The 11,241-nt window shown below is 58.9% G+C and overlaps 1 protein-coding gene across 6 annotated transcripts; it reads left to right on the forward strand.

Moving 5' to 3' along the window:
• Positions 1 to 99: 99 nt before the first annotated feature.
• Positions 100 to 10,515, forward strand: TRIM46 (tripartite motif containing 46). 6 transcript variants are annotated; one of them, XM_054247357.2, is made up of 11 exons: positions 100 to 280; positions 1,446 to 1,535; positions 1,646 to 1,907; positions 2,148 to 2,491; positions 3,197 to 3,340; positions 3,463 to 3,558; positions 4,214 to 4,467; positions 4,703 to 4,824; positions 5,840 to 6,142; positions 8,047 to 8,344; positions 9,375 to 10,515. In XM_054247357.2, exons 1-11 carry the CDS (start codon positions 218 to 220, stop codon positions 9,766 to 9,768), a joined length of 2,370 nt encoding a protein of 789 aa, XP_054103332.1. In that variant the 5' UTR covers positions 100 to 217; the 3' UTR covers positions 9,769 to 10,515. The 6 variants fall into 6 exon arrangements, with proteins under 6 accessions (XP_054103332.1, XP_035135174.1, XP_035135173.1 ...); XM_035279283.3 differs by lacking the exon at positions 1,446 to 1,535 and having other exon boundaries at positions 100 to 887; XM_035279282.3 differs by lacking the exon at positions 1,446 to 1,535.
• Positions 10,516 to 11,241: the final 726 nt, after the last annotated feature.

The following is an 11,241-nucleotide window of genomic DNA, read 5'->3' on the forward strand; positions in this document are numbered from 1 at the left end:
ACCCAACCCCCCGACCGGCTTTTGAGAACCACGTGGGGAGAACTATTTCCCACCCCCTACCCCGACGGGCGCTGTTCGAGGCTGGTCCCTGGAGCATGCGCAGTGACACCTCACCCCCCAGCCCTCCTCACACCCCCACTGGGCTCCTGCATTAAGCCCGGGGTTCGCAGCCGCAGCCGGGATCGGGCATCCGGGGGCGGGCGGGCACGGTAGGGCCATGGCAGAGGGTGAGGATATGCAGACCTTCACTTCCATCATGGACGCACTGGTCCGCATCAGTGTGAGTTAAGGTGGGGTCGAGGGAAGGGGGGGTGCGTATAGGGTTCTGGGGCAATCTGGGACCTGGAACAGGTGGGGATCCAGGAAGATGCTGGGATGTATACAGCGGGCTGGCGATGGCAGAAATGGCTGGGAGGGTCGGGATGCAGGTATGAGAGTAATCCCGGGAGCAGCCCGGAGGTGAGTGCCGTGAAGGCGTCGGCGTGCTAGGGCATGCGGAGCTAGCAGCAGCCCAGACGCAGCGGGTGGGCTGGGGTAGCCTCCAGCAGTGCACGGGGGCTGGGGCTTCAGGGGAAAGGCGCTGTTATGAGGAGCGGGACGTGTGAGCTTGGATATTTTCCAAGAAAACTGAGGACAGGTGGGGGATGATGTAGGAGCCGCCCCACAGCGCAGTTCCCAATTTGGACCCCTCCCCAAGACCCCACCCCGCGCACCCCCACTCAGGGCTGCTTCTGAGCCTGCGGTTGTCATGGCAACCCGTACCCGGCTCTCCCAGGGGCGGTGCCAACCGTGTTCCCCCCCCACCACTTCCTCCCCCCCTCCTTGTCCCTCCCTCCTTTGTGTCAGCTGCGCCCCTGACCGGGATGGCTGCGAAGAGAGGGACCAAGGTGAGGTGTGGGGGTGGGGCATAGCCTGAGGACCCCCACCCTAGCCACCAAGAGGGGGAGGGGGACTTCCGGTGGGGAGGGGGCGAGTAGGCGGGGCTCTTGATTCCCTCGCTAGCTCGGAGAAGGGGGTGCTGCTGACCGGGTTACGCTGCGGGAGAGGGCGGGAGGGCCTGATGGGGGCGAAGGGGAATGGGTTGGTAAGAGGGATTGGAGGAGACCGATGGGGAAGTGAAGGATGGGGAATGGAGGCTGGAGCGGCCGCAGGCCGGAGCCGCGGCAGGAGGACGAATGGAGCCAGCAGGATGGAGAGCCAGCTTCGCCTGGCTATAGGGAGGAATCACGGCATGGGGGTGCTGCTAGAGAAGGGAGTGGGGGTCTGCATGGAGCTGCAGAATGGGCGGTGTCCTTGAGAAAAATGCCAGGGGCGAGCTGCCCAGAGATGGGGGATGGAGGCAGGTGAGGGGGCTGCCAGCTGGGGCTGCTGCGGCTGGAGAAATGGGGATTGGGCTTGAGGCTGGAGAGGACACAGCGCCAAGGATCCCTTCTCTGGGCCTTTAGCTCTGCATCAGGGAAACAGAGGCAAGGGACAGAGGTCTGGAAAGGTCTGTGAACCGGCCCAAGGCAAGTGCTGGGGAAAAGCTGCAGGAAGCTTATCTCGCTCCTTCCTCAGAACCCTAGGGTACTGAAGGGCAGCCGAGGGGCTGCTGAGGTATGCCTAGGTGTCCAAGCGCTGACCTAGCCTCCTGGTCCCTCCACAGACCAGCATGAAGAACATGGAGAAGGAACTGCTGTGCCCAGTGTGTCAAGAGATGTACAAGCAGCCACTGGTGCTGCCCTGTACCCACAATGTGTGCCAGTCCTGTGCCCGGGAGGTCTTGGGCCAGCAGGGCTACATAGGACATGGCGGGGACCCCAGCTCCGAGCCCACCTCTCCTGCCTCCACCCCTTCCACCCGCAGCCCCCGCCTCTCCCGCAGAACTCTCCCCAAGCCAGACCGACTGGACCGGCTGCTTAAGTCAGGTGGGACTGGGGCCTGTAGGGTGGGGGTGGGAATGCCAAGCTATTCATCAGGAAGATGGAAGAAGCCCATCACTGGTCAGGGGCATATGTCTGTCTTTCTGGGGGGTGGAGATGCTGCTTACGCAGGCTCGAATGAGAGCCGAGTTCTGGCATAATGAAAATCTAATTTAATTTAACAGGTTTCCCCACACCCAGCCAGCTGTAACTCTCACATCCTCTCCCTCCCTGGTTCATCCACAGGCTTTGGGACATACCCTGGGAGGAAGCGAGGTGCTTTGCACCCCCAGGTGATCATGTTCCCCTGCCCAGCCTGCCAAGGTGATGTGGAGCTTGGGGAGCGGGGCCTGGCAGGGCTTTTCAGGAACCTGACCCTGGAGCGTGTGGTGGAGCGGTACCGCCAGAGTGTCAGTGTGGGAGGCGCTATCCTGTGCCAGTTGTGCAAGCCCCCACCACTAGAGGCCACCAAGGGCTGCACAGAGTGCCGCGCCACCTTCTGCAATGAATGCTTCAAGCTCTTCCACCCCTGGGGCACCCAGAAGGCCCAGCATGAGCCCACCCTGCCTACCCTCTCCTTCCGCCCCAAGGTGAGCCAGCCCTTACAAGGCCTGGGGAGGGAGGGACATGCTTCTCCAGATGGGCGGGGTGCCTGGCATTGTGGGTTTCCAAAAGGAAGTGGGAAGGGTTTTCCGCTGCCAAGCACTTATCTGTGTAATCTGTAAGAAAGTCACTGGACAAATCATTCAACAACTTCGGGCCTCCATCTGATTTACTGCAGGGGGATGGTAGTATCTACCCTGCAGTGACCATACCTGAAGGGTTGTTGGGATGGCGTGAGATAATGTTTGTTCACTAAAAAGTGTTATCTGCACACTAAGAAGGTTTATGTGCATTCACTCACTAAACAAATATTTATTGAGCACCTAGCTATGTGCGTGGTGCTATTCTAGGTGTTGGAGATACAGCAGTAAACAAGATGGACAGGTTAATTATTAACCACCAGGCTAAGGATAATTGTCATCATTGTTACTGTTATTACCACATATCCCAGTGAGAGAGATGAAGGCAGGTGCAATGCTGGTGAAATGGGCAAATGGGCACCGCCCGGAGACTGCAGGAAAGGCCCGCTTTGATGCCAGCATGTACCACCAGGTGGCACTGTGGAGCACCACCGGCAGATTTCTCCACTCCCATCTTGCCAGTGGAGGGAGGGCACCAAACTTTTGTCGTGGTAGCACAGCACCCTTCCCCACACCACTGGCTGACCATCACATTGCTCTTTGTGTCCCTAGGGTCTTATGTGCCCAGACCACAAGGAAGAGGTGACCCACTACTGCAAGACATGCCAACGGCTGGTATGTCAACTCTGCCGGGTGCGGCGCACCCACAGCGGGCACAAGATCACACCAGTGCTCAGTGCCTACCAGGCCCTCAAGGTAAGGACTCCCCTCATCCAACCCTAGTGCCAACTCACACTCTTACCCTCTTGCACCTCCTCCCAACTGGTGGCTTCTGCAGAGCTGGGCGTGATGCCCACCTCTTTCTTCTTCCCCCTTAGGACAAGCTGACAAAGAGCCTGACATACATCCTGGGAAACCAGGACACGGTACAGACCCAGATCTGTGAGCTGGAGGAGGCCGTGAGGCACACCGAGGTGAGGGAGGGCACAGAGGTGGGCCCTGGGCCCTGCCTGGAAGTGGGGGCAGGAAGGGGGTGTGGGTGGTCATGACCCAATCACCTCGTTGCTAGCTCAGGAAGCCCGTAAGGTGTCCAGGTTCTGGTTAAACCAGGTTGGCGGGAACACCATTGCCCCAGGCCAGGCTATACCTGGGCTACAGTGGGGGGCAGGGTGGCTATAGCTCTGGAGAAAGAGAGCTCAGATGCTCTCAGGTTCAGGTGCCCACCAAGGGTGGCACACATCCCTAGTGCTAGAGCGAGGTGATGACTGATGACCTTCTCCCAAGTTGTCTGAGCTGGCTAACGGGGATGGACAAATAAGGATGGCATAGATGCCAATGGACATTAGTGCAGTCCAAGTGGACATTAGTGTAGCCATGGCCTCTTTGATTTGGATGAGTCACTAAGGGGTCAGGAGTATGATGTGCGGATTCAAGAAGGTTAGCACAAATGATCGGGAGTTGAGTCCTTTGCAGCCATGAGCCCAGACCCTGTAGGAACGGGCGAGCAGGATTTCCCCAGACCCCTCGTGACCTTAGCCACACTGTGGTATCCAAGGAGGCCGGCACTAGTGCTGCCGCCACAAAGAAGACAGTAAGTCACACATCCTTTGGGTGTTGCTCCCTGGGCAGGTGAGTGGTCAGCAGGCCAAGGAGGAGGTGTCACAGCTGGTGCGGGGGCTGGGGGCTGTGCTGGAGGAGAAGCGGGCATCACTGCTTCAGGCCATTGAAGAATGCCAGCAGGAGCGGCTGGCCCGTCTCAGCGCCCAGATCCGGGAGCACCGGAGCCTGCTGGATGGCTCAGGTCTGGTGGGCTATGCCCAGGAAGTACTTAAGGAAACAGACCAGCCTTGCTTTGTGCAAGCCGCCAAGCAGCTGCACAACAGGTACTCAGGGGCATGGGCTCCTAGGGGGCAGGGACATCGCGGGTGTGGCCAGCAGCTAGGACAATGTCTAGAGTGCTACCAGGTGGAGAACTGGGGTTCTGAGGATTTTCCTGAGGGCAAACTGATACCAGCTCCCAAAGCAGTTGCCAAGGCTCTAGGGGCAGGCAAGACAGAATCTAGAGGAAGGGTGGCTGCCCAGATGGCAGGACCTGACCCTTTCTTGCCCCCATCCCAGGATTGCCCGAGCCACTGAGGCCCTTCAGACATTCCGGCCAGCTGCCAGCTCCTCCTTCCGCCATTGCCAGCTCGACGTGGGGCGTGAAATGAAACTGCTAACAGAGCTTAACTTCCTGCGAGGTAAGAAGATGGCCAGGCCCCATGCCCAACCAGAGCCTTCTTCCCTTCCTCCCCAGCAGCGGGCCCGGGGGGCAGTGCCCACCGGGGACCTCCCGGCCTCCTGCCCGGCCTGGCCAGCCACTCCTCCCGCCCAGCCCACCCTGCCACACCGTCCTACCGCGCTCAGCGCTGCTTCTCCCTCTCTTTGTTTGTAGGCTGTGGCCACCGCGGACTCTGCTCCGGAGCACCCCAGGCAAGTCAGCGGCCCTGCCCCAGGGGTCCTGCCCACCGCCGGCCCCTTCCCACCCCGCTGCTCCCACGCATCTCAGCCACCCACTCATTTGCTTTCTTTTCTTTCCTGCTTTGCCCCTACCTCGTTGTCCTCCCGCTGGACCAATGCCCTGTCTTTCTTCTGCCTTCTTAGGCGCTTGCCTAATCCTGGCCTTTCTGACCTTTTGTCCTTGTGACCCTTGCCCTCTGACCTTGCACTTCCTTTCCCTTGACCTCCAACCCCTGCCATCAGCTTTTGCTGTCCCTCTGTTGTTCCCGCTTTCCACCTCGCTGCCTCCTGCATCTCTCTCCTGAGCCTGGTCCCCTTCCTCCCTGCTTGGCGCCCTCTTGCCTGTGGGCTCCAGTGGCCTCTGCCTGCCCCTCCCTGGGGCTCCTCTTAACTCATAGAATGTCTGAGCTGCAAGGGTCCCCTGAACTTACCTGATCTGATACTCTCCTTTGACAGGGGAGGGAACTGAGGCCCAGAAAGGGGAAGTGACTTATTCCAGGCCCGAGTGAGGTAGCAGCAGCCCGGGACTAGCACACAGGCCTCCTGACCCTCAGCCCAGCGCTTTCCTGCCTCGTTCTCTCTTGGGCCCTGCTCTGCCCCTCCTGTGCCCATTTCCCGGAGGAGTCCTTCCCCAGCTCCCTCTCACCCACACTCACCCCCCCGGCTCCCGCTGCTTTCCCTTTTCCTGCCTGCCCCTGCCCTCCATGCCAGGCCAGTGGCCAGGCCCTGACTGATCCCCGCTGTCTCTTCCAACAGCGCCTGAGGCCCCCGTCATTGACACCCAGCGCACCTTTGCCTATGATCAGATCTTCCTGTGCTGGCGGCTGCCCCCCCACTCACCACCTGCCTGGCACTATACTGTCGAGTTCCGGCGCACAGATGTGCCCGCCCAGCCAGGCCCCGCTCGCTGGCAGCGGCGGGAGGAGGTGAGGGGCACCAGTGCCCTGCTTGAGAACCCTGACACCGGCTCTGTGTATGTGCTGCGCGTCCGTGGCTGCAACAAGGCTGGCTACGGTGAATACAGCGAAGACGTGCACCTGCACACGCCCCCAGCACCTGGTGAGTAAGCGGGCACGGGTGCTTATGTAAAGGGCATGGGGTCTGCCAGGGCCCAGGCCCGGACGGTTGGTTCCAGGTGGCCGCTAGAGGGGCCATATAACATACTGGGTCACACACACTAGCTCTGGAGCTAGACTGCTTGGGTTCAAATCCCAGCTCTGACTCTTCCCAACCATGTAGGTGGCTTTCGGCAGGTTTTTCACCCTCTCTGAACTTCAGAGTCCTTTTCCGTAGGGATGATGATAATATTAGCCAAGCACAGTGGCTCATACCTGTAATCCTAGCACTTTGGGAGGCCAGGGAGGGAGGATTATTTGAGGCCAGGAGTTGAAGACCAACCTGGCCAACACAGCGAGACCCCATCCCTAAAAAATAAAGGTCAGGTGCGGTGGCTCATGTCTGTAATCCCAGCAGTTTGGGAGGCTGAGGCAGGCAGATCACCTTAGGTTGGGAGTTCAAGACCAGCCTGACCAACATGGAGAAACCCCATCTCTACTAAAAATACAAAATTAGCTGGGCATGGTGGTACATGCCTGTAATCCCAGCTACTTGGGAGGCTGAGGCAGGAGAATCGCTTGAACCCAGGAGATAGAGGTTGCAGTGAGCTGAGTTCGTGCCATTGCATTTCAGCCTGGGCAACAAGAGTGAAACTCCATCTTAATAAATAAATAAATAATTTTTTTCCCCTTTCTTTTTTTTTTTTGAGACAGAATTTTGCTACTGTTACCCAGACTGTAGTGCAATGGCACGATCTCGGCTTACCGCAACCTCCGCCTTCTGGGTTCAGGCAATTCTCCTGCCTCAGCCTCCCGAGTAGCTGGGACTACAGGCGTGCACCACCATGCCCAGCTAATTTTTATATTTTTAGTAGAGACGGGGTTTCACCTTGTTGACCAGGATGGTCTCGATCTCTTGACCTCGTGATCCACCCGCCTCGGCCTCCCAAAGTGCTGGGATTATAGGCGTGAGCCACCGCGCCCGGCCAATAATAATTTTTTTAAAATGCTGATACTTACCTCATAGGGTTGTGAGAATTCAGCTGATGTGAGGCGCTCCATGGAAGTCTGAGTACAGTGTCCGGCTCATGGTTAGGTCTCCTGAATGTTATTATTATTATTTTTTTTTTGAGACAGAGTTTCACTCTTGTTACCCAGGCTGGAGTGCAATGGCACCATCTCGGCTCACTGCAACCTCCGTCTCCTGAGTTCAAGCAATTCTCCTGCCTCAGCCTCCCGAGTAGCTGGGACTACAGGCATGCGCCACCAAGCCCAGCTAATTTTTGTATTTTTAGTAGAAACGGGGTTTCACCATGTTGACCAGGATGGTCTCGATCTCTTGACCTCGTGATTCACCCACCTCGGCCTCCCAAAGTGCTGGGATGATAGGCGTGAGCCACCGCGCCCGGCCCTCATGAATGCTATTAACATGACTCTAGAAAATAGTTCGGACTCCAGGGCGTGGGCATGAGAGGGGAGCCTTGCCAGCCAAGTAGGGGCTGAGTATAAGGGCCAGGATGAACCCAGAGTGTGGGCTGAAAGACATAGGTTGATGGTGATGGCAATGTCACCAGGTGGAACACAACAGCGGGGGCTGTCCATGGGGCTGGCAACAAGTAAGGGGTTAGAGGAAGCACCATGAGTCAGCCAGGCCCAGAACCCTGGTTTTGTGCCCACTGTCATCACAAAAACGCTCTCGGGGGTCCCATGCCTATTTGGAATGCCCCCTTCTTTTTTCTTCATGCCTCTCATTCCAGTTTCCCATGCCCTGTTCTCCTGAACCCCCTGCCTGTTCCTGGTGACTGAGCCCCCCTGCAGCGTCTTCCCTGTTCTGAAATCTCACAGCCCCCAGTGCCAGTGTTTGTCCCTGAAGTTCTTCCTCCCTCTCCACCCTCTCCCTCCTTCCAGTCCTGCACTTCTTCCTCGATGGCCGCTGGGGTGCAAGCCGAGAGCGGCTGGCCATCAGCAAGGACCAAAGAGCAGTACGGAGTGTTCCAGGGCTGCCCCTGCTGCTGGCTGCTGACCGGCTGCTGACCGGCTGCCACCTGAGTGTGGACGTGGTCCTGGGCGACGTGGCTGTGACTCAGGGCCGCAGCTACTGGGCCTGCGCCGTAGACCCAGCCTCCTACTTGGTCAAGGTGGGCGTCGGGCTGGAGAGCAAGCTTCAAGAAAGCTTCCAGGGTGCCCCCGATGTGATCAGCCCCAGGTCAGGCCCCTCTGGAAGGGATGGGGTGTGGGGGTCCTGGTGGGAGTGAGGGGCAGGGCAGGGGTGGCAAGCGGAGCACATATTTGCTGGGGTGGGGCCGGGAGAGGATTAGGAGGGAGAAGTGGGAGCATGGAAGCCAGGCTTGGAGACCTGTGGCCAGGAGAGGCATGGGCTCAGCAAAAGGGCTTTCGAGGACTGATTTTCAGAGTGTCGTGTATGATCAGTGAAAGGGAGAGGGGGCCATCTCTGCTTCCTTCCAACCATCTGTCACTCTGGACCAACACACCATCTCTCCAAGCGTCTGTGTCCTTTCTCCCTGATACTCCATTTCCAACAGTGTTTCTCCACTAAACCTTTGCTCTCCAAGACCTCCTCCACCCACGTCTTAAAATTCTTTCCTTAAACACCCCACCTCCATATCCCTCCTCTCCCCAACTCCCTGGTTAACACCCTCCCACCAATGCTTTTCTTCCTAAGCCTTCTCCCCAGCACTCTATTCCCACAACACCTCATTTCTTCAAAGCACATTCTCTCCAACACAAATCCCCTCCTAAACCCCACTGTCCCCAAACCCGCATCCCTCTGACATCCTTCGTCTGTGACACCAATCCACCCTCATGTATCTCCTGACGCCCACCCTCCCAACTCCCTTCTCTTCTTAGTCACCAATCTGGGATTCTTCCCAAGGCCCTCTAATCCTCAGAACCCTCTCCCCAGCGTGATTTCCCCAACACCATCTTTCTCGACACCTTTCCGCGTGCTCTACCAATGACTGTCTTTCCTGTCCTCCCTGCCAATGTGCCAAAGTGCTCTTGCCAATGTGCTTTCCCTTCAGTGCCCTTTCCCACCGAACCCAAACCCCTGACCCGGTACTCTAACCCCTGCCTCTTCGACGTTTTCTTTTCAACACCCCAAATCCATCCCTTCAACCTCGCGCTCCTCAACATTCCATCCTTCCAGCATCTCCCTTTGGCACCTCATCCATCACTCCATCCCTCAAAAATCTCGTACCCAATGCCCGCTTCTGCAGGTACGACCCAGACAGCGGGCATGACAGCGGTGCTGAGGATGCCACAGTGGAGGCGTCGCCGCCCTTCGCTTTCCTAACCATTGGCATGGGCAAGATCCTGCTGGGGTCGGGGGCGAGCTCGAACACCGGGCTGACGGGGAGGGACGGCCCCACAGCCGGCTGCACAGTGCCCCTGCCGCCCCGCCTGGGCATCTGCCTGGACTACGAGCGGGGCCGGGTTTCCTTCCTGGATGCCGTGTCCTTCCGTGGGCTCTTGGAGTGCCCCCTGGACTGCTCAGGGCCTGTGTGCCCTGCCTTTTGCTTCATCGGGGGTGGCGCAGTACAGCTACAAGAGCCAGTGGGTACTAAACCTGAGAGGAAAGTCACCATTGGGGGCTTTGCCAAGCTGGACTGAGCCTTCCAGGCCCTTTGTGCAGACCTGCGGTCCTCCTGGGCCCTGGCCCCCAAACCTCTTTGCCCAGGTTGTTCCCCACAAACTCTTCCTACAATGCGGCCCTGCCCCTTCCCCTGTGTCCATGTCTTCCCAGGGTTTTCTCTTGACCCAGGGGCTCTCCTCTGCCCACCTCTCTGGATGGCTCCCATTCTCTCCATTGCCTGTTAGCCAAGCCCCCACCCCCACTGCGTCTGCCTCATGCCCTGCCTTTGGCATCTCACCCAAGCCATGGAGAGAGCCCCTTCTCCATCCCTGTCCTGTGCCCCCAGGCTGATTGGGAGGGAGGGCCCCTGAACACTGGGCACGATCTCCAGCTCTGCCCTTGCCCTGCCAAGCTCCCTGCCCTGTCGATGCTGATCTACAGCCTTGGTACAGGCAGGCTTTTGGGCTGGATGCTGTCCAGGCACTCCTGGTGAGGGGAAGGGGACCCTGTCATCCTGCTTTATTTATTTGGGTCCCGACACCCCACAGCCGCATGCCCCTTAAGTCCCTCTTCTCCCTCTTGCATGCTTAACCTGTCCTGCACCCATGCCAATGTGCCAAGTATCCCTTGGGGACCCAGCTGAGTCTGGGTATTCCCATAGGGTTGGGCCAGGCAAGGCTTCTGGTGCCTGCTGCCGTCCCCCTGCAGTGGGCTCTGCTAGGCCTGTGCCGAGCAACAGCTGTTATTGTCATGGTTTATAACAATAAACTGTGATGCCAGGCACATCTCTGCCTCCCGGAGCGTGACCATTCTTCTTAGTTTCTGTGCTGGGTGTGGCGGGCAGGAGGGAGCAGGGTGCTGGGTTTGGCGGGCAGGAGGGAGCAGGGTGCTGGGTTTGGCGGGCAGGAGGGAGCAGGGTGCTGGGTTTGGCGGGCAGGAGGGAGCAGGGTGCTGGGCTGTGGTTCTGGGCCGGGGCACCGGATAGATTTGGCACCTGAGGGAGGAGGGCCTTCTGCCTCACACGTCCCAGCCTGGCCTGAGCCCACCACAACCGCCAGGGGATGTAGCTCTCCGGCTGCTGGCGGCAGGCCCCAGCCAGGGTGTCTGGGCAGGTGGCGCCCAGGCCCTGGGGGAATGCGGTTGAGGGGACAGGCAACATGCCTGGGCCCAAACGGGTCAGGAGACCAGAACCACTTCCCCATTCCCAGGGTGTTGCAGAGCCCACCCCAGGGGCAGTGCGCTGGTGGGGCAGCCAGGGTCAGGTGGGGGCCGGGCCTGGTGCCAGCGCCCGGATCTGACTGGCCCATGCTTATCTCAGCCCTGTTGACTCTGGGCTGTTATCACTGCCCTAGGATTTACTTCACACCTAGGCAGCTGAGAATAGAGGCACCTGGGGGCACCGTGCCAAGGGGAGAGGAGAATATGGGCCGGGCAATGCCAAGGGAGAGCCACTGGCTCACGGAGCCCAGTCACGCTAGCCCTCCAAAACCCGCCTGGGTTTCGTTTCCTCC

The sequence above is a fragment of the Callithrix jacchus genome, chromosome 18 (assembly GCF_049354715.1).
Source record: "Callithrix jacchus isolate 240 chromosome 18, calJac240_pri, whole genome shotgun sequence".
Classification (NCBI taxonomy): domain Eukaryota; kingdom Metazoa; phylum Chordata; class Mammalia; order Primates; family Cebidae; genus Callithrix; species Callithrix jacchus.